General features: G+C 41.6%; 1 protein-coding gene across 10 annotated transcripts in view; it reads right to left on the reverse strand.

Moving 5' to 3' along the window:
• PALM2AKAP2 (PALM2 and AKAP2 fusion) overlaps positions 1–23,174 on the reverse strand; it is a 484,510-nt gene that overhangs the window by 444,636 nt on the left and 16,700 nt on the right. For 3 of the 10 annotated variants that reach the window (XM_058694612.1, XM_058694607.1, XM_058694610.1), the window contains exon 1: positions 600–670. The exons of 1 other annotated variant lie outside the window; for it this stretch is intronic. In XM_058694612.1, coding sequence (XP_058550595.1) covers positions 600–604 — 5 coding nt within the window. In that variant the 5' untranslated portion in view covers positions 605–670. Of the gene's footprint in view, positions 1–599; positions 777–23,174 lie in introns of those variants that run through there. 6 more of the 10 variants (XM_058694606.1, XM_058694608.1, XM_058694609.1 and 3 more) reach the window with 5 other exon arrangements.

The raw sequence follows: 23,174 nt of genomic DNA on the forward strand, positions 1-23,174 counted from the left end.
GGTGCCAAACGTTGTAAGTCAACCCCCCGGCTGCTGCTCCTACCTTTCTGTCTCATTTCTCAATTACCCCAGGAACAAATCAATAATTTTGGGTCGTCTGCTGGTTTCTAGTAGCCAGGGCATTGCAGCTCTGTCTCATATTACCCACTAACTCATCATCCTTCCATTACACAATTCACACCGAACCACATTTGCTTCCGATCCGCAGTGACACCCCCCCCCCTTTTTTTTAACTGCAGTCCAATAATGCTGACATGGTTAGGAATCGGAAGTAATGGCTATTCTCAGCCAACTCCCTGAGAATCGGAAGCTTGGGGCAGGGATGGGGAACCCTAGGACGTGCTTCCCTCCTTAGCAGCAGCGTCCCCTCCGGAGGCCCTGCTGGCCAAGAGGCAGCGGCACAAAACCACTCATCCCGGGGCTCCTGCCCCTTGGCTCCAGCCCCTGCGACTGCTGCTATAGAAACACCAGGCGAACACACTGGGCTGAAATTAAACACCCATCCGGGACTGGGACCTGAGCCCGCATCTGCCTGCTGCCGCGGTCGCCATGGCAACATGCCGAGAGGAGGGCAGCGAGCCGCGCGCGGGGATACTCACTCCATCGCGGGGCTCCGGGCGGCCGGGCGCGCTGCTGCGGGGCTCACCGGCGCTGCTCGCCTCTGCCGGAGCCGGGCGCTCTGGCCGCGCCGCGCGCGAGGTGGAGCCGCAAGCTTCTCCCCTCCCCGCCCGCACCCCCTCCCCCCCTTGAGGGTTGAAAGTGAACGCTCCGGCTCTCTCAGCTCCCAGCCTGCGAATAAAACGGGAAGCAATTGGATAATGTTGTTCGCTGGGCGCTAGACAAGCCACTCCACTTAAATGTTTCGGGAGGGAGCGCTCGGCAGCTGCGCGCCGGGCGGTGTGGCCACCAGCGCGCAGTGCTGGGGCGCCCGAGGCGCCAGGTGCGCCCGCGGTTCCCCTGGGACGGGCGGCGCTGCACGGAGATGCGGGGACGACTGGGAGGGCAGAGGGGCGGCTGCGGCGGTGACACAGCCCAGAGGGTTCGGGGAAACGATTGAGTCATCGGCAAGGTTGCAGCTCTTGCAGCTTTGAAGTTGCAAAAGAAAGAAGCGTCTAGCAAATAACAAGTACTGCCCCCAGTGGGTCGGGCATGGGTTCGGAAACGCCATTGTGCCAGCCCAGCGGGCAATTGTCTGAGTTTCCCAAGGAAAACTCCAGCTGCGTTGCGGCGCCTCAATGCGGTGTTTGAACCCTTTGGAGACCCCACGCCCTTCTCACCCCTCCATATTCTGCGTATTCCTGCCCACTAGAAAGATATTGTCCAGTGTCACTTTCCTTAGCTCCTTCTTTGAAAACAATAGATACATTGAACGTGGTTTCCCAAATCACCACAGCCCCACCCCAGAGTTATAAGCCTCCCCAGGGCATGTATGCCCTCCCTGTAACCCCTCAGAGAATTGCCTACTCCTAATGGTTTCCCAGGTGGGGACCTGGCTCCCACTCAGGTGCCCTGCACCTGCTGCAATAAAGAATGGATGGGACAAGCTTCAGGCTTTCATTGTGTGGTTCTGCCCGATCTCTCTGCCAGTCCGTGTCTGCCAGGTGCTAAGGAAGCAGCCCTATCCATAGTCATCACAGTCCCTGCCCTAGTGGAGTTCCCCCGGTAAAGCAGAAAGACAAAGCACAGAGAGAGAGAAGTCAACATCAACAGAGATCGAGAATATTGCTATAACAATAAGTAATAAGATATCAAGATGAATGTTTTAAAATTAAGTGATGATGGTGACTGCACAAATTTGTGAGTATACTAAAAAGCATTGAATTGTACATTCTGGCTGAATTTTATGGTATATGAATTATACCTTAATAATGCAGTTTTGTAATACACACACACACACACACACACACACACACACACACACATACACACACTCCAATGGAGAGTAAGAGAGAAGTAGACCTGCTAAGTTAAGGCCTCAGGAAAGGAGCCCTGAAGAGACTGGCCCAAAAGGGGAGGAGGCTCCAAAATGCAGCCCCATCTGTCTAGATGTTATAAGCTCTACACAAGCAAGGGGCTGGAAGGAGACGGGTACAAAATGTTCAGAGGGGACTGCATTGCTTCTCCTTTCCTTCTGGAAAGTGAGCCACAAAGTCAAACCCAGTGACAATTCACAGGGCTTTTGGTGGAAAGAGATTCTGGGTCATCTACAGGTTTCCATTCACAGAGAATCGAGCATGAATTTGGAGATCACAAAACCCTCCTTCAACCTATGTCCCTCTCCAGGTACCATCCCACCCACCTTTTACTGGTCCCCTTCATAGCCAACCTTCTTGAAAGCATTGCCTGCACTCACCACCTCTCCATCCTCAGATTTGTTCCCGGTAGCTTATAGGATTAAGCTCAACCAGGAAAGAGATTCGTTTGACATATCTTAAAAGTACAGAGATAAGTAGTCCTGGACCAGGTTAGCATCTCTCAAAGAGCTAAGAGACCCAGGCTTCTCCAAAATGTTCTCGTCATTTGTGGTCTCCCTTTCTGAAGTCATTTCATGGTCCAAGTTGGCTGCTCCAATGCCAGCCATCATGTCTGCATTTCAACCAGCACAAAGGTAGAAGGAGCAAAGAAGAAAGGGCAATGGAAGCATGCCAGCTACCTCTTCTGGAAGGCTCCCAGAAGCTGCCTCAGGACATTTTCACTTACATCTCTTTGGCCAGCATTCAGTCACATGGCCACATTCAGTTTCCAGGGAGACTGGGCAAAACAGTCTTCATTCTGCATAGTCATGAGTCTAAATTCAGGGCTCCATTCCCACAAAAGAAGAAAAAAATGGGTATTGGGGGACAACCATCAGTCTTTTCTTACTCCTCAACCCTTAGCAATCTAGCTTCTGCCTCCCCAGTGCCACTGACACTGCTCCCCATAAAGTCACCGATGCCGAACACAACGGGCACGTCTCAGGCCTCTTCTTGTAGGATTTGTGAGCAGCGTCTGACATTTTGACAACTCCCTTTTGTATTTGTGTTTTGCTTTAGGTTGGTTTTATTGACACATGATTTATATAATGTAGAACTCATCCTTTTTAGGTGTACATGTCTAGCAGTTTGGATACATCATATGCTCAGGTGACCTCCACCATAATCAAGATAAGCAACATTACCATCACCCCCCCGCCAACAGTTCCTCTGAGCCCCTCGATGGTCAATCCCCTTCTCCCACCTCCAGCTCCTGGCAACCACTGGCCTGATTTCTGTCTCCATGGTTTTGCTTTCCAGACTGTCATATAAACAGTCTGTAGACTTTTGTACTTGGCTTCTTTCACTTAGCAAATTCTTCTGAGAGTCATCAGTGCTGTGTGTAGAGGCAGTTCCTTTTCATCGTTGAGTACATTGTACAGATGTACAATTTATTTATTCATTCACCCGTTGATGGATATTTAGATTGCTTCCAGTTTGTGGCAATTACTAATAAACTTCTATAAACATTGAAGTACAGGGCTTTGTATGAACATATGTCTTCACTTCTTTTGGGTAAGTACCTAGAGTCACTTCTTCCATCTTGAAATACTGTCCAATCTATGATGCCACACTGCCACAGCTCTAGCTACCCTTTCTCTGGTACTTGTCTTTTAAATATTACTTTTCTTCAGGGTCTGGTCTAAACTCTCTTCCCTGCTGACCATACATACCCTCCCTGAGCAGTTTCATCTACTTCCAAGGCTTTCCTTAGCCATTTTTACGGTGCTCACTTCTGAAACTAAATCTCCAGCCCATCCATCACTCTTCTAAACTTCAAAACAGAATATCCAAAGGCCATATATCCAAAAAGCACTTAGCATTTTCACCTGTAAATCTCCTCCTGATGACCTGTCTGCCTGTCCTAAAAACAGGGAAGGAGATGTCCACACAGAAATCTGGGCACCTTGTTTGATTCCTCACCATCCTGACCTCCCACATCTAGTCATCAAGACTTATCTAGGCTACCTCCTAGAGAGTCACAGAGCCCACTCACTTCTGTCTATCCTTACTGCTGCTGCTAAAACAGCCTCCCTTCTGGCCTCCTTGCCTCTAGTCACATCTGAATGAGTTCCAACTCATTCAACTGTACTGTATCTTCCAAAGACACAAGATCTAATTACATCATCTCCTTGCCCAATACCTTTCAATGGGCATCTCTTACCTTTAAGATAAAGGTTAGATTGCATTGCAGGCGCGCCCTAAGTTTTTTGAAGTTAGTACATTGACTATTATAATATTCAAATTCAGTAGAAACATAAGAATTAATTCATCTTGTAGGGCTGGCTTATACCTTATTAAGAGTCACAAATCACAAATATATCATCTGCTACATTTAACTATAGGAAAAAAATAACAGACTTTAGAGCCAAACAGATTTGGGTTAAAATTCCAGGTTGGTCACTTATTAGCTTTGTGACTGGGACATATTTCTTAACCTAATTCATAGGTTTCTTCATCTAAAAATGAGGACAATAATGTCTATCTTTAAAGGTTGATTTGAAAATTAGGTACATTTTGTACAAAATGCCTAACACAGTGCCCGGTACTTAGCAGATACGCAATTAACAGTAGTTATAATAAGCTATTTCATAACTATTATTGCCACCATATCATTATTATTACATTGTAACCTTCCTCTGAAATCTCCAACATTGTAACACCTATATCTTTACCTTCACAGCATCCCTTTGAAGAAGTGAAACCGATACAGATATAGACACTATGAAGATCAGCTTGTTTATTCTCTTTGATGAAATAAGAATGTTAGACTAGATGATATACTAATTATTCATTGAAATGATATAGATATATCGATAATATAACATAGTAAAGTAGCATACGAAGTAGCAGGATATGGCTATGTGTATTTATCGATACATATTCTCTAACAGCTTATTCATTTAAGTTGAGCTCACTAGATACTATTAGTACTCCAAATACACATTAACACCTCTCTAAGTTGGAAGTCAATAACTTAAACAACTGTACCCACCTGAAATTTAGTCTAGAACCAGGAAATAAAAGTGATATCATAAAGTGCAGGCTATAAGCAATTATTCTTAATCTCCTTAGGGTCATAAACTCCATAGATGAAAACTGTGGACACTTACGCCAAGAAAAACATACAGGGCAAAAACCCACATTGTTCTTATAATATCAGTAGGAGCACAGATCCTCTGAAGCCCACCCATTGTCCATGGACTTCAGGCTAAGTTGTACTTGTCTGGAGTTTGCACCTTGCTTGCATATATGTTGTTTTATTTTTATCCTGCAATTGTCTTCTAGGACAGTTATTATTACTGCCATTTTGTAGATGAAGAAACTGAAGCTTAGAGTAGTTAAATACTTACTCAGGCTATATGTCAACAAGAGTCAAGTTTATAAACAAAACCAAAGTCTTCAACCTCCTGGTCTAAAAGGAGAATAAGCTAGCTTTGAGAGAAAATGTGACATAATTTCTATATAGGCATAATGCATAAGCTTTAGAACTGTTTAAACTAAGGACCATGGATGGGCTTTGGGGACCTGCCTCAGACCACACAATCAGGTCTGGAGTGGTGTATGAAGTATAGAGAATAGGCCCGTGCCTTTCACTGTGTTACCTCAGTGTTCTCTGATTCAGACCAAACAAAACTCTGAACGTGACTACTTTGGATGTAAATCTTAGTATGTTTGGTTAAATGGTGTCTGGTTCACTAATATTAGAAACAGACAACTAGAAGAGGTTGGAAAGAATCTGGAAAAGTGTGACCTTGGGCAGTAACAGCTAAAAAGTGAAGAAGAAAAGTATGAAAATGGGCCCAGTAAAACAAAACAAAACACAGAGGAATCATTCAACCTAGGAACGAACGGTCCTATACATCAAAGTAGCTCCTGAGAACATCACAGGATAATCATGCTCGGCACCTGTGTTTAAGGCTAAACAGGTTTTCAAATGTTCCCACTTACGTTAGGTTGTCATTGTTTCTACCTCAGCTAGGCTAAAACGTAGTTGTTTGGAAAGTGTATTGGTGTTCATGTTCAGTCCCATTTCTCAACAACATTTGGTTAATGGAGATATTACTATCTAATATGATTCTAAGTGTCTAACTGGAAAGGAAGGGAATAAAAGCAGACACAGTCACCTTGTTAAGCTCAAGGCACCATTCAAAGACATTAACAAACCCAAAGCAAATCATTAGATTGATCATTAAAATATAAAAACAGACGGTTTTCTCACTTACCTGGCATTACTGGGTTCCAACTCTACTCCTAGGCGTAATATGTCCTGTGGAGCTTTATGTAGTTTTTACATTTTATAACATATCACTTTACCTTTTTACTTCCATGTAAATAATGTTACGATGAGAGATATGTGGGAAAGAAACATCTCTAACAGAAACTGGGTATTTGTTCATCTAGAGCTATGCATGGGGGTGGGGGGGGGTTGGCGGGAGTATGATTAAACAATTTACTGAGTTTCATTAATCTATAGATTTTCCACTTGACTTATGGAGCTGGAGTTAATATGGAGGCACTATTGGACTTCATGCCTCACTCTTATTCCACCATTAATAAGTCCTCTCTAAAAATATGTCACCTCAAATGGCTTCTTGTAATTCTGACACTGCATAAAATTAGCCCCTAGATTGTGACAGGAAGGATATTGGCAAAATGCAAGGAGTTCTTTTCTTTGGTGAAACACAGGCAAAGTTTCTCTCTCTTCTTCAGAGTCTTTCTATTGACTTCTCTATATACGTATGAGTATGCTCCCACAAGACACTAATAGCATTGACTTCTGACTCGTGGATGATTCTTGGAATCACAGTCTACTGGCAATGGGAAGGATTCTGGGGTTACCTAGTCCATTAGCCAACACAAACTTCTACAACTGACCTGGGATCATCCTCCTTGTTGAAACACATTTATTGTGTTCTTTTAGTTCCAAAAGCTGAAAAGGCCTATTTGTTTTTTGTTTTTAGAATCCTCTCACCCACCCACAAAATGACGTATGTGTTCAGAACAGCCCATGATTATGTATGTACAGATGTAGCAAGAACATTTATTTCACCACTGCCAAGTCTGACCTATGATGGAAGATGAACAATGACCTCTCAGAGATAACGCCAGTGACACCATGGACTCATCGAGGGGACTTTGCCAAGGAAAAGCTGCCCCTTTACCACACATTGGAGAGAAACCAGTTCAATGTCACCCAGCTACACTGCATATTGGTTAAGCTGGGAGCCAGAAGACCTTGGTGAGGTTTGATATAAGGCCATTAGTACTTAATTTAGTATAACCTTATCAGCTGTATCATTCATGGTACTGAATGAAGCTGGAAAAGCTATTTGGTTAAGGTTGGCTTTTTATATGTATTCATTAAATACTTTCATCTCCTGACATAAATATTAAATGTCAATATTTAAAGTACCTACTACCTAAGATGAGCCTCAAGATTTTTTTGGAACCTGTTTTGAGGAGGATCATTAGAGAGCTGAAAAACATTTTTCCCTTATGAGAATTGGAAACTTGGTTTTATTCTTGAGCTAGAATATTCTTCTGCTCTAGGAAGAAGTAATGTAACATTGTACTTATGCAAATGCAATTAAGTACCTATTAGAATGTAAGCCCTACGGGACAGAGATTTCTTTTTCTATTTTGTTCACTTGTATGTCTCCTAGAACAGTGCCTAGCACATACTAGGCTCTGCATAAATAACTGTTGAACAAAATCATGAAAAAGATCATCTTATGAGAGACCCCAAGGAATTGTACTTTCTTGGATGTACTTTTATCAAATTTAAGTCTTTCTCATAGAAATGTTCCTTTCTCTGGGGTACCTGGGTGGCTCAGTCAGTTAAGCATCCAACTTCGACCCAAGTCATGAGCCTGCTTCCGATTCTGGGTCTCCCTCTCTCTCTGACCCTCCCCCACTCATGTGCTCACTCTCTCTCTCTCTCTCTCTCTCTCAAAAATAAATAAGCATTAAAAACAAACACTCCTCTAAGTATACATTGACTGCCCTGTATAATATTGTTTGTTCATGTGCGTATGTTGCTCTCTCAGGGATCAGGAACATGACCTAAACACACAAACATACACACACACATATGTGCACACACACACACACACACACACACACAAAGATAGGCAAGAAAGTGTGCAGATCTGTTTCTTTTTGGTGCTGCAGAAAATTCTGAAAAGGAACTAGATAATTCTGAGACAGTACAACTTGGTCTAGACTGTCAATGTTTCACCTATTGTTATTAGTATTAATACTCAATTGGTATTGGCATTTGGAATTAATAATAAACCTAGACCTTGGGACTATGTGTGGGACCCAGTATTGTGTTTAATGCCACTTAGGGGTAGGAAAAAAAATCACGCCCCAGTAGGCAGGGCAGGGTTTCCAGTGAAGGAAGTATATAGTCCCATTCTCATCATCCTGGGACTGGGTCAACCTTGGGATGGGACATCTGAGAGGGGTGCAGAGAGGGGTGTTAGCAAGTGGTTAAAGGAAAGATGGCATCGGTTACTGTGGTAGGAACTGGGACCACAATGGTGCTTGAGACATGGTGTCTGCTCCTAGGGATCTTATGGTTTAGTGGAAGAAAGACGTGTATCTAATCAAAATTGATATATAACGTCATGAGTGGGCTCACAAATGTGAAGATGAGCAGGGAAATAGGAAAAGCTTGCTGGAGGAGTTTGATGCCTAAGCTATGTCTTTAAGGATGAAAAACGTTTAACCAGCAGTGTATGTATATGTGTGTGTACATGTCTATGTGTGTCTCTGTGTTTTCAAGGAGGAAAAAGTGAAAAGATTTTCCAGGAGAAACCAGAAAAATAAAATACAAAGAAACAAGACTCAGCAGGGTGAGGTCTACATATTTCTGGCATTTGCTGGAGTGTGAGGCAAAGAGAAGGACCACAGTAGAGTATACCTCAACTCCAGAGGCACTATTTACATACAATCCAGCGTAATGGTGCCCACTGGAGTTAAGCAATGCAGTGGTCCTGAAGGAAGTGGGTAAAGGGGAGTAAAGAAGGTCACTAGAGGGTTTTGACTTCAGAAGCTTAACTAAGAGACAGGATGACACTGACAAACGCCCTTCCTTACTTCCAAATCACAGCAGAACATCAAGGTTAGAGACATTCATGGTCTCTCTTAATTTATAACTATTTCCTTAAAATTTTGGGGATGCATACAGAACAAAGAGAATCATGTTTCATGACTGATGCAGCTGATTTCATCTACAATCAAACTTGGTGCTTACCACATTTCAAATAGTTTAGGATTCCTCCCCTCTGAGATATGCAGACAATATATTGTGATGTGGAGGAAGGTGTTATCTGGAAGTTGGGCATCATGATACCTCAACCTTATGCCTTATGTCTTCCGTGTCATGTTGGCAAGGTACTAGCATTCCGTGACAGCATGGAGGATGTATTTTAGGGTGGACAAGGCCAGAGGATAGAAAGCTAGTTTAAAATCTGCTGCAATCGTTTAGACGAGACAATAAGTACTTAAATTAGGGCGATCAGAGTTGACATGGAAAGGAAAGAGGGTCAAGAAATATGCCAGGGCTCAGAATGTGTGGGTAAGAGAAAGGCATCATACCTGATTCTCACAGCTCGAATGACTCACGGAAGGTGATAAGACTAACTGAGCCAGAGCTTTCAAGAGGAGCCTGCAGGGACCGCCAGAGAATTCTGACCTCAGCACACGAGCAGCTAATCATCATTTTCATTTCCCTCTGCACCGAGACCACCCTGTATTTTGTCATATAGCCTATAAAACACACTAAGCTGCCCACAGTAGGGCTGTGCAGAGAAATCAGGAGAGGAGAAGCAACATTTGAGGAAAATAGAATTAATTTTTCTACAACATACTGTTTCAGAGAGTTACAAAACTATAGTATCAGAGGGCTCAGGGAAAATAAGTGAAGTAACCAAATGATTCAAATGTTGTATTATTTGGTTATGTGTCAATCTAAAGAACTAGGTAAGTGACTCCCAATAAGAAAGCACTTAATTTTCAGGCAGCAAACTTTCCATCATTAAAAAGATCAGTAAATGAGGCCAGGCTTCCTCTTAGCTACCAGTTGCCACTTCTCCCCATTAAACCTCCATTCTCAGATAAAAGTTTTAAATCTCTTCCTTTGAACCAAGTAAACCATACCAACCATTCCCTCCCATTACCTTTCTCAGTTACTCACATTCATTGACACCCCCAGAATTCGTCTGTCGGCCAGATACCATCATCATATCACACGCTTAAATGCTTGTATGAATGTCTTATGCGAACCTTTTCTTCATAGTTTCTTGACCTTCTCAACCCAGCAACTTAACTTCCATTCTGCTCAAGCCAACTACGCCCATCAGATTTCACACTGAAATGCCAAATATGAACATGACCTATTTTTAAAGGAAAGATGAGTCTTATTTTACTTTCTCAGATTTCTAGAATCCATGTTTTTCCATATCCACTTTTCTTCCTTCTACTCCTACAAACTTACTGCAACATGAAAATAGCGGGGGGTGGGGGGGGGTGGTTCCCGTGGGCTGAGGTCCAGATCTTGGGAATGAGATAGTACAGTAGCATCTCCATACTGTTCTTGGTTCTCTTTCACAGGGGTGTAGGTTTGGGGAACAGAAGCTGAAAGAAGGTATGAGGCAAAAGCAGGTTCTCTCCTTGCCTCCCAGAGCTAATATTCTTGGTCTTGGAATGCTCAGAGTGCTTAGAGAAAATGTAAGTATACCCTGGTCTCTTTCCAGGGAGGGAGAGTGAATGTTCCCTCCCACATCTCCAATGCATACCCAATGAGGCTGACACAAATGCAGACCTGGACAGGAAATCTGAATCGGTGAGAAGGTCCAAGTCAGGATCAGGCTAAGGTTGTGAGTGTCTGGCTCAACACTTTGAAAGAGGATAATTTTGTCTGTAGAGACAAGTCTATCTCCCTACTGCTTTCCTATCCTCTCTGTACCATCGTCTCTGAACTTATTCCCACCTAACGAAGATGTTAGCTAAGCATAGCTTTAGGTGAGCTTTGCAAACTCAGCATACAGAGACAAGGCAGGTATTTTACGTGATAAAGTGGGCTGGGTAGAAAGATAATAGAGAACTGTGGGGACTCTGACAAATCTATATACCATCTAGAGGTAATAACCTCTACTCAGCCCCAGCCAACTACCACCATGTAGAAATATAGGTCTGGTACGTCCAGAGCTTCTGAATTTTCTGAAGGAAAAACAAACTTATTTGTACAAAATCTCCCCCCAAGAAAATGGTGAGGAACTACCAAAAATTTCTAAACCCTGTGGATTGAGGACCATGTTGGCCCTTTACAAACTCTGTTTTAAGGGATCAGCAGTGATGGGTTTGAATTTCACCAACTACATGGATGTCTTAGAGTTTCCTTACAGAGTCACACAATTTACTGCATGGCTATTTAGTGATGGAGTGGGGGTGGGGAGTGCTCCGGACTTTTTAAAAGAATGTCGGTTGTTAGGTATGGAGAGAGGTCAGGGCACATACGAGTTTTCTTAGGGAAGTTATGTGTTTCAGGACAAGTCAGAACAAGCCATTCAATGGGCCTGTAAGCAGATGAGTGACAGGAGGGGAGCAGGGGTACAGAACACAGAGGTGCAGTAGTCCCTGAAGCTTCTCCTCCTGGAGATGACTATGCTCAACATCCAGTCAACAGAGATGTTGACCATGGGTATCATGTACAAGATGGTGACCCAAAGCACATTTGTCCCACTATCAGACCCTCTGCAGAGCATGGCCTTTCTGCCACCCGAGCTGTCCTAGAAGCCTCCCAAACTTACTCCGCCACCCTCTGGACCCCCTGCCTTGACCGATGGTTCATTTTAACACTACAGATAACTCTTCACCTAGGCAAGCTCTTTAGTTTGAGTTGGGTTTTTGTTTGTTTGTTTGTTTTTGTTTGTTTGTTTTTTAAGAGACAGGAAGTATGAGTGTGGGAAAGGAGCAGAGGGAGAGAGAAAGAATCCCAAGCAGGCTCCACTTTGAAACCAGATACAGGGCTTGATCCCATGACCCTGGGACCATGACCTGAGCTGAAATCAAAAGTCGGACACTCAACCAAATGAGTCACCCAGGTGCCCCTTTTTAACTTGAGCTCTTTAGCAGCTTACAAAGATTAACTTGAGCTGTGTTTGTCTCCAACAATACAAATAACTTCTTCCCTTTTAATTTTCCATATTCATAAGCATCATTTGCACAACACTTCAAAACCAAAACATTAGGAAGTGTTTGAGAAGTTTAAACAAAAATAGTAAGGCCAGGAGAGGCTGGCTGTAAAGAATGAAACTGATCTCAAGAACCCCAGGCCCTCAGCCTTGCAATCCTCCAGTGGAGATTCATATTTTCATGGAGGGCACTTAAGGACCAAAACTATTTTCAAGCTCCCTTCATCCTCAGGTGAACCTCTGAATTTCAGACTAGACACTGTGACTGGTTTTGAGAAACATATTGGGGTACCAGTTAGTCTTTGAAATAATATCAATTTTTAAAATGCATATTAAACTTTAAGGATAAAGTTGCAGATTGACCAGAACAAATATAACATTGTACAAATTGTAGGATTCTCCCATCCAAATAAAATGCTACCAGCCAAGGTTTTTTAGAATAGCTCTGGGCTTTGACTTTCTTTGCTACAAGGCAAAAATATTCTAGAACATGTTTGGCTTCTATGAAGTGTGCCTTTCAATTTCCTTGTAAAAATCAAAGAGGCCTTTGCCCCGACTGGCACTGTAGGAGCCAGGTCAATAACCAAAGCAAGTGCAGACTGCCAAGTCTACAGAGGTGAGGGGAGGACACCAGACTCAGAGACAATCTGAGGTCAGAACTAGCAAATGTGAGGAGGGGCAAGGTGAGAATCAAGAAACCCAAGAAAAATGTGCAATCTCACCAACGAGTGGGCCATAGTACAAGGAAGTAGTTTGCTACATAAAGAGTCAAGCAAATCCCCTGGGTCCTCCTGCAGCCATTCCATGCAGTAAGAGCACAGAGGAGTTTCGGGTGTGGAGTGTGGTGTTATTATTAGAGTTAAATATAAAGAGTAAGCTCTTCTGAAAGTCTAGACCATCTCGATTTTAACACATCATAGCCCATTCATTCTACCTTCACAGAATCCTGGAACCCATATGCACAATGGTTATTTGTTGGCATATTGATCATTTGGAACATTTTGTTTGGCTTTAATTTAATAACTGAGATTTTCTTCAACTCCTGAAGTGCCTCTAAGAAGTCATTACCTTTTTGGGGCACCTGGGTGACTCAGTCGGTTAAGTGTTCGATTCTTGATTTCGGGTCAGGTCATGATCTCACAGCTCTTGAGTTCAAGCCCCGTATCAGGCTCCAGGCTGACAGTGCAGAACCTGCTTAGGATTCTCTCTCTCCCTCTCTCTTTCTGCCCCTCCCCCTCTCACTCTCTCTGTCTCTCTCAAAAATAAATAAACTTTAAAAAAAAGAAGTCATTAACTTTTTTACTTTTATTTTTATACCATGCCAAATCACAACCAACCCTGAAGACATATCCACTGTCGGTAGAGATGTTAACTCTTGAACCTCCAGCAAGGTGACTTTCTGAAGAGAATAAGCCATAGGTGTGTGTGTGTGTGTGTGTGTGTGTGTATCATATAAAAATCATATATATGTTATACTATATAGTATACGTATATGTTTTGCTATATACTATAACATATATGTTATACTATATGGTATATCAGAACAAGGGATATCTTGGTTATTTTTAATATATGAGGTATTATCCAACAATACCATATTAGAATTACCATCAGGGTTGAATAACAGTCAAGTCAAAGTAAGGATGGTCCCACAGATTGGAGACTTGTCAGGAAGAGCAAATAATAATAATAATAATAATAACAATAATAAAATGCATATGGGTACTGGGAGCCAGGTTTCTCAGTGTCTGAGAAAGGAGCAATAAATATACAAAGAGCAAAAATCCGAATGAATCCTGTAGTGTTGGACTAGAATTAGAGATATTGGCATTAACTCATTGTTTTTAATACACAGATCGGTAGATACAGAAATATAGATACAAATGTGTACATGCATAATGTGTCTATGGAATGTACACACGCAAACATATATTCTCTGTAGTTCCGTCCACAAAGAGAGGGCCTGGGAAAAAGGGCACCCCAATAAAAGTGAGGTGAGGACACCTTGTTCCCAGATCTGGGTTTCTGGATAATATTCTCCACTAAAGGCACCAAAGCCCCTTAGAGAAATTATCCATTTCAGAACTGGGACTAAAAAAGTACAAGGTGAGCCTGAAACAACTTATGCCAGAAAGCAAAGAAGTACTTGAAGGATGAAGAACACATCAGAAAGAAACAGGAACCAACTTGTACTGATTTGGTCTCAAATCAGTGGACAAAGGAGGGGCAATAGAAATAATGATGGAAACAGACTATAACCCATAAAATAAAATAGAAATCCATGAGTCAACAGTAACAGAAGGAAGGGACAGAGGGACAGAGGGACAGAGGGAGGGAAAAAGAGAGAAAGAAGGCAGCTTAGTTGAATGACAAATGAACTCCTGAGAAGAGAATTTTGCAGTGGGAAAGCCTGGAAGACACCACCTTAACCAAGTGATCAAAGTGAACATCACCAGTAACGGGCCAAAGTGACCCCCTGTACCACCTGACAGGATGCTTGAGAAGAACAAGCATCTCTTCTGTGACATTCTTGCCAAAGATGTTTCACCTGTGTTAGTCACAGTTAGTTAGAGGAAACATCAGAGAAATTCAAATTGAGGGACACTCTACAAAATAACTGACCTATCATCTTCAAAGGTGTCAAGGTCATGAAAGTCAAGGAAAGACTGAGGGAGTGCTCCAGGCTAAAGGAGACAATACAGAGACATGACAGCTGAATGCAAGTCATGAACTAGGTCCTTTTCCTACAAAGGATATTTTTAGAAAGTCTGAATGTGGTCTGAGGATTATACAGTAATAATATATTGAGGTTAATCCCCCAATTCCAATGGATGTATTGTGGTTTTATGGGAAAATGGCTTTGTTCATAGAAAATATTGTACATATCAGACAGAGTGATAGGGCACTGGGCTGGCAAATTACTCTCAAATGGCTTAGGAAATAAAAGGTCTTTGTAGTATTTCCAGATTCTCTGTGCATCTCTGATTGTTTCATCTGTAAAACGTATGACTAAATATAAAATATAAACATGCACAATATATAAAGTTTTCCATCTTGATAAACTATAACAATTCCCTTGATAAACAGGTGAAACATCCATTATCTTGTATCTACATATTTATTTTTTAATATGTTATACCATATAATGTCAGCCTTTTCTATTTATGGCTACCTTTAACCAAAGCAACTAACTTTTTTCTCCAGATACAGAAAACCTGAAGCAGGAAAGCAAGAGCTATCTACTTTTGTCTACTAGTAACATGATATCTCTTTCTATAAAGAAATTACCTTTTAAAATTTAATTTAGTTGAATACATGCTTCTGTAATTTTATCATCTTAAATAAAGGGATGTTTACCGAACCAGCTAAAACAATAGAAAGAATTTAGGAAATTTGAATTAATTAGGCTTTTCATGAAAAAAATGTCCAAGACTGGCATAGAGGGAAGAGATAATGTTGTTTGTAAACAAATTTATTAAGTCACATTTTCAGAGGCAGTTTGATTATAAATATTAAAAGAGCTATTTTCTATGCCTACATATTATCATATGTTTAAACATCCAACATGTTTAAAACCAAATTTGGGGGCACCTGGGTGGCTCAGTCGGTTAAGTGTCCTGTTCTTGATTGCATCTCAGGTCATGATCTTGAGGTTTGTGCGCTCGAGCCCCAGGTCGGGCTCTGCACTGACAGGGCGGAGCCTGCTTGGGATTCTCTCTCTCTCTCTCTCTCTCTCTCTCTCTCTCTCTCTCTTTCTCCTCCCCACCCCCCCCCTCAAAATAAATAAATAAAACTTAAAAGAAAAAAAACAATACCAAGGGGAACCTGGGTGGCTCAGTCAGTTAAGCATCCGACTTCGGTTCAGATCATGACCTCCTTGTTCATGAGTTCAAGCCTCACATCAGGCTCTCAGCTGTCAGCATGAAGTCCACTTCAGATCTTCTGTCTCCCTCTCTTTGTCCCTCCCCCACCTCAAACCCTCTCTCTCTCTCAAAAATAAACATTTTTAAAAAATTATTAAAAAAGAAAAAAAACACTAAATTTTCCCATTTGATTTTCAAACCTAGTAACCAACGCTCTTAATGAAACTTACAGCTAAACTTTTCTCTGAGCTACAGCTTTAGCAAGAAAAACTTATTACATTCAACTTATTTAAATCATACTTATAAATTTTAATTTCTCTTACTTTACATTTATATAAGCACTTAATGTTTTGAAATTATAAAAGCTAGCTGGAAAAGGTACTTGCCCCATTAGATTTTAGGAGCCCTTATTACCAACTTACTGACTCTCTCCATAGGTAGACAGAATACATCTATTTATTTGCTCAGAAATTAGTTCATATTGGGGCACCTGGGTGGCTCAGTCGGTTAAGTGTCTGACTTCGGCTCAGGCCATGATCTCTCTGTTCATGGGTTTGAGCCCCACATCAGACTCCGTGCTGACAGCTCAGGGCCCAGAGCCTGCTTCAGATTCTGTGTCTCCCTCTCTCTCTGCCCCTCCCTTGCTCGTGCTCTGTCTCTCTCTCTCAAAAACAAACACTAAAAAATGTTTTTAAGAAATTAATTCATATTTATAATATGATCAATTAAAGGATAAAGACATAATTGATGGCCATTTGTTCCTTCTGGGAACAATCAGTGTTGATAAATGTGGGTAATTTTGCGATTTTCCTTCTAAATGTACCAAAATAGCCTCTTTTTATCTAGTGCCTTTTTTTCCACAATAGTGACAATCTTTCTTTGGCCTTATTTTATAAGTCCTGAAGAAAGTAATTCTGGAATTATTCATTCATTAAGAGAAATGAAATCTGATCACTGAATGCTAGGGATTCAGCTTCCTTTTAATTTCGGTGCAGCAATTTTAACTTTACAGATTTTGGCACGATTGGGTCCAGAATTAACGCACATGAAAAATGACCAGAGTTTTGAAAGAAGGAAAAGGGCTCTGTAAATGTCCATCGACAGATGAATAGATAAAGAAGATGTGGTATATATATACAGTGGAGTATTACTCGGCAATCAAAAAGAATGAAATCGTGCCATTTGCAACTACATGGATGGGACTGGAGGGTATTACGCTACGTGAAATTAGAGAAAGACAAAAATCATGACTTCACTCATATGTGGAATTTAAGATACAAAACAGATGAACATAGGGAAGGGAAGCAAAAATAATATAAAAACGGGGAGGGGGACAAAACATAAGAGACTTAAATATAGAGAACAAACTGAGGGTTGCTGGAGGAGTTGAGGGTGGGGGATGGGCTAAATGGGCAAGGAGCATTAAGAAAGACACTTGTTGGGATGAGTAGTGGGTGTTATACGTAGGGGATGAATCACTGGATTCTACTCCTGAAATCATTATTGCACTATATGCTAACTAACTTGGATGTAAATTAAAAATAAAAAATAAAAATGAAAGAAAGAAAGAAAGAAAGAAAGAAAGAAAGAAAGAAAGAAAGAAAGAAAGAAAAGGAAAGAAAAGAAAAGAAAAGAAAAGAAAAGAAAAGAAAAGAAAAGAAAAGAAAAGAAAGAGAAAAGAAAAGAAAAGAAAAGAAAGAGAAAAGGGCTCTGATCTTTGGAGTCAAAAGAGCCCAATTGATACCAACCAAACTACATAAACAGAAAGAAAAATACCCAAAACTCTTCAACCTTGCATTCTCTAGTGCCAGTCACAATCGGAATCCTCAGGCAAACAACCTACAAAGGTCCTAGAAACCAGATTGCAGATTCCCTATCAGCTACCCCTTGACAGAAATTACTTAATGGTCAGGCCATAAAATTAAAACCCAGACGGCACCATGGCTGCCACCAAAGTAGGGGCCACCGACCCCGTTCATGCAGAGCAAGAACCAGAAGCAGAAACAGATGTGACCACGAATCAGATTTAGCATGTGAGAGCCAGAGAACACAACTGCCACACGGGACTTATCGGAGCCAAGACGATGAGCCAAGGGGACCCAAGGGGGTCCAGGTACAGACAAGATACAGACCAGGTGCACTTTCATCTACAGGTTTCTGTGGTATGCCGTATCACAGTGGAACCTCCAAAATAATGGCCAAAGACATACAGAACAATTATTAACATGGTATTTATTTGTACACAAAGGGAAATAATAATAGGCTGATTTCCTCTAAAAACAAACAAACGATCAAACAGGACTTAAATATGAGAAAGAGAAGCAGGGGAAGGCAAAAAAAAAAAAAAGTCATTTAGGAACACAAACTTTGATTTTCATACGTAGAGTGCAATGCTGATCAGCTGGCAGCCAGCAAAAAGGCCGGGGGGGGGGGGGGTCTCCCCCCGTGCGGCCAAATGGCTCATCAAAGGAAGCCATTTCAGCTGTTTGTTTATTCTCCAGAAGACCTGAGGAGTTTAACTTGGACTCTTACAGAACAGGCAGTCTCTACATCCTGCATCACGTCCTTCAGTGGACCCTCTGTCCACATGTCCAGTTCAACTTAGGCTGAGTCTGCACCATTTCCTTATTTGAATTATTCACTGATCATCAAAAAGGTAACTTAGGAGTAGCCAAGGCAACCCAGATTTCAAATGAAATTGCAGAAATCAAAAATGCATCTCCATTGCTGTAGGTGTAGGAAGCCTTGATGGGGCTGCTTTTCCACAGACTTCCCACCCACTACCTCGCCTTGTTCTCCACGGTTAGCGGTCTTGCCATCCTCTTATCTTTCTTCAAGATGTGCCTTTGCCAGTTACTGTTAAGGTGACCAACTTGTTCCTGCTTTCCTGAGGCTTTCCGGTTTGGGGCACCGAAAGTCCCATCTCCAAAGAAACCCCTCGGTCTCAGGCACAGTGGGACAGTTGGACCCCCCTCCAGTATTTTCCCTCTGGACTACCATAATTAAGTCCACGCTGCAAGGGTAAAAATATCCAGGAATGCTACACCTTGAAGAGGTTTCGGGACGCATTCTGCACTTCCCATCAAGTGTTTTCAATGATTCTCATACTGTGGTAAAATATACATAACATAAAATATACCACTTTAACCATTTTAAGTGTATAGTTCTGTGGCATTAAGTACATTCACGTTGCCGTGCAAGCATCCGTCTCCAGAACCTTTCCATCTTCCCCACAAAACTGCGCACTCCTGAAATACTAACTCTCCAGTCTCTCCTCCCCCAGCCCTTGGCAACCACGTTCTACTTTGTCTCTATGAATTGACTGCTCTAAGTACTTCGTATAAGTCGAATCATATAATAGTTGTCCTTTTCTGTTTTCAAGAATTTATCAAAGCATATATAAATTGAATTTTGCTGGTTTGCAATTGTAATAGCTAAAATAACCAGCTGTTGACTGAGCATCACTAGCAGAACAGGATCAGTATGCAACTTTTTCTTGTTGGCTTTCCACCCACCTGAGAAATTCATTCAGTGAGTAAACGAATGGTATACCCCACCCCCGCCTCAAAACTTGGGCAGGCCCCAGGACTTTTGCTAGTTGCTCTTAAGGAATAAACAGTTGGTCACTTTCAGTAGCAAGCAAAAATCGTAATTCCAAAACCAGGGCACATTTGAACTGTTACCAGAAATCCTGTCATCTTATCATTCATTCTGGGGGTGCTTTGTGGTTGGCAGAGCACCCTACAGGGCCCCTTGGTGACAGTGATACCCTTTGTAGCACACATATACTGAGGAAAGAAGAAAGCAGATGATTGGTCATCGCAAATCTTTGGTAAATCTGATCTAACAAGACACTGAGCGGAGGCATCTGACAGGAAGTACATCGACCTTAATACTCGTGTTGTTCTTCATCTAATTTTAACATACCCGGGACCTGGGACCCAAAAGCCAGAATTTCCCTGCACCTAATACACACTGTAATATTCTATTTTTTTTTGATACAGAATATATTTAGGTTCACTGTTAACAAGAAGAATACTACAAAGATATAAAAAGTAAAAGTTAACAATTTCCCACACCAATCTAATTTTCAGTCCCGCAAAGACAGAAAGAAACAATATTAATAGGATAGAGTCTGCCTAAAAATATTTCATGACAATATTTCATAAAAATCAAAATTTTTCATCATAAAAATATTGCAAATATATACAGATAGATGTTTTGTTATGTTATGTTATGTTATGTTATGTTATGTTATGTTATGTTATAGCATTGATCATCTTGTACATTGCTCTCTTTTTTCAGCACATCATATAGACTTCTCCCTTTGAGTGTTCGTAATTCCAAAACTTTGAGCACAAGAGAGAACACCAGCAGTGGGTACTCAGGGTGTGATTTAGAGACACAGATATAAAGGAGACATTGTTTGGTTTTCCAAAGCTGGCATTATTTGCCTAACTGTGAAAGGCTGCTGACTTTCATTCATAAAGCATAGGTGGTATGTTCTTGAATGAAAGAAAAGAGGAAATGAATGAATGCCCCTTAGATGGAGGAGGTAAAGGATCACATTAAGCAGCCAGTTGGTTTAATTCCAGCTTTTAGGCTTCCCTCAGCTAATAAGCATTGCAATCATTCCCCCGCTGGTCAAATATAATAAGTAGATTGTATTGTGTTTGTGATTATATATCTGAAATCAATGGAGGAGAAAACAGATAGTAAATTCATTCCTTGGATTTTTTTTCTTACAGTTTTATATGTGATCTATTTTGCAAAGGTCCTACTGCTTCTAAATTGTGTTTTGTAGACCTTCAGCATCATAATTGTGAGGAATGCTAAGTGCAAATGAAGATTCCTAGGCCATATTTAGACCTCCCAGCCCCAAACAAAATATCTGTGGAAGGAGACAAATTATTTGCATCAAGAAAACTTTCCCCAGGTGATTCTAATGTACACTAACCTGTTTGAGAACTACTATTAGGCCTTCTCACAGGCTCAGAAATTCACCTTCTTATCTTTTAAATACATTCTAACCACCTTCTCTAGGCTTCAGATTCCTGCCATTTCTCCTATCTCCTCCCCCTCTCTATCTGCTACCCATAAGTAGGTCATGAAAGGAGGAACCTTACATACTCTTGGGCATGACCCAGTGCAGGCAGGTCTAGATAGCACCTGGGTCCCCAGAAGAACATGAAGAAGCTGAGGATTTGACTCAGCCTAAGAACTGCCCTTGGCTCTATGTTCAGACACAAGAAATATTAGTTCTCAGGGCACCTGGATGGTTCAGTCAGTTGAGCATCCAACTCTTGATTTCGGCTCAGGTCATGATCTCATGATTCATGAGATCAAACCCATGTCGGGCTCTGCACTGAAAACTCAGAGCCTGCTTGGGATTCTCTGCCTCCCTCTCTCTCCGCCTCCCCCTACTTGTGTTTCTCTCTCTCTCTCTCTCTCTCTCTCTTCCTCTCTCTCTCTCTCTCTCAGAATAAATAAATAAACTTCAAAAATAGAAATATTAGGGTTTTTTTTGAGAGACAGTGTGTATAAGGGAGGAGAGGGGCAGAGAGAAAGGGAGAGAGAAAGAGAGAGAGAGAGAGAAAGAATCTCAAGCAGGCTCCACATTCAGCAGGGAGCCTGATGCAGGGCTTAATCCCATAACCGTGAGATCATGACCCCAGCCAAAATCAAGAGTTGGATGCTCAATGGACTGAGCCACCCAGGCGTCCTAAGAAATATTAGTTCTGAGTCAGCTAAGACCCTAGGAGGTGCTAGAGATAAAATACTTTCTATCTCTAGAAAGACCAGTGCAGTACATGCTAAGAAGTATATAGTTAAGAAGAAATGCAGTGAAGAATGGGGAGAGCAAGGGCCAATAAGGACACTTGTCACTCTCAACACCAGCAGCCATGACCCTTCTTGAATGAGTAAATGCTACTGTGGAATGAGTGATTGAATTAATTAGTTTAGTACATTTTGGTCACCAAAAAGAGCAGCCACAACAATTTTCTAATTGCTGAGATTAATGGCCACTTGAAAAAGGCATATAGGTGCTTTATATTTGCCATGAAAATGACAAATATAAATTTCAGAATTATAAATATAAGTTGCAGAACGTCATCTGCAACTTTCAGTAATGTCTACAAGGAAAACTGGTGGGAACAGATTCAATCAGTTTTAAGACTCCAGAGGATAAACATGGAAATGCTCTGTCATGACGATTCCACTAGGAAAAAGCTCTGGAAATGTGTGGGAGTCTGATTCAGAACCTCACAAATGTGAAAGAGAAACAGTAAAACTGAGAAAAGCCAAGGCCAGAAGGCTGCCCTGCAGAGACAATACTGTCCATTAGCTAATTCTAGGCTATTCTGCCTAACCTCAAGGAATCTGAGCTCTTTCCAGATTCTAATTTGACCATACATTTCCTCTATGAGATTATGATAAAAGAGGGTATGAAATAAAACAGATTCTTTGGAGAGAATGGAAAACAATGTTCTATGGGAAAGTTGAGAAAATTAGCTGAAATATAAACGTTAATTCTGCCACTGGGACATGAGAGTTTCTACAAGCATATAATTTCCCTGCTGAATCTATCTACAAAAACTTTTAAAATCTGGAACATGCAGCACATTCCTTATAAGAAGATAATACTGTGATTCCTTCGATCAGGGGCCACATCCTTGTGGTGGGCTGACTCCAAGATGGTTTCCAATAATCTCCACCTCAGGCTATTCAAACCTCCTCTGTAATCCCCTCTCTCTCTTGAGAATGGGGTGGCCAATAGAGTACGGTGGAGGTAATGGGATGTCACCTATACGATTATTATAATCTCTGTCTTTCTCATAGATTCTTGTTGCTTTTTCAACTTGTAAACTTTGATGAAATAAGTGGCCATGTTGGAGAGGTCCGCATGGCAAAAACACCCAGGGGCCCCTCCAGCCAGCAGCTATGAGGAATAGGAGGCATTCCATCAAACAGTCCTTCAAGAACTGAACTTTGCCAACAAACTGAATGAAATTAGAAGTGTCTCCTTCCCCATATAAGCTTTCACATGAGACCACAGCCCCAGCTGGCAATTTGATTGCAGCCTTGTGAGGAACCCT

This window comes from Neofelis nebulosa, chromosome 12 (genome assembly GCF_028018385.1).
Source record: "Neofelis nebulosa isolate mNeoNeb1 chromosome 12, mNeoNeb1.pri, whole genome shotgun sequence".
NCBI lineage: Eukaryota > Metazoa > Chordata > Mammalia > Carnivora > Felidae > Neofelis > Neofelis nebulosa.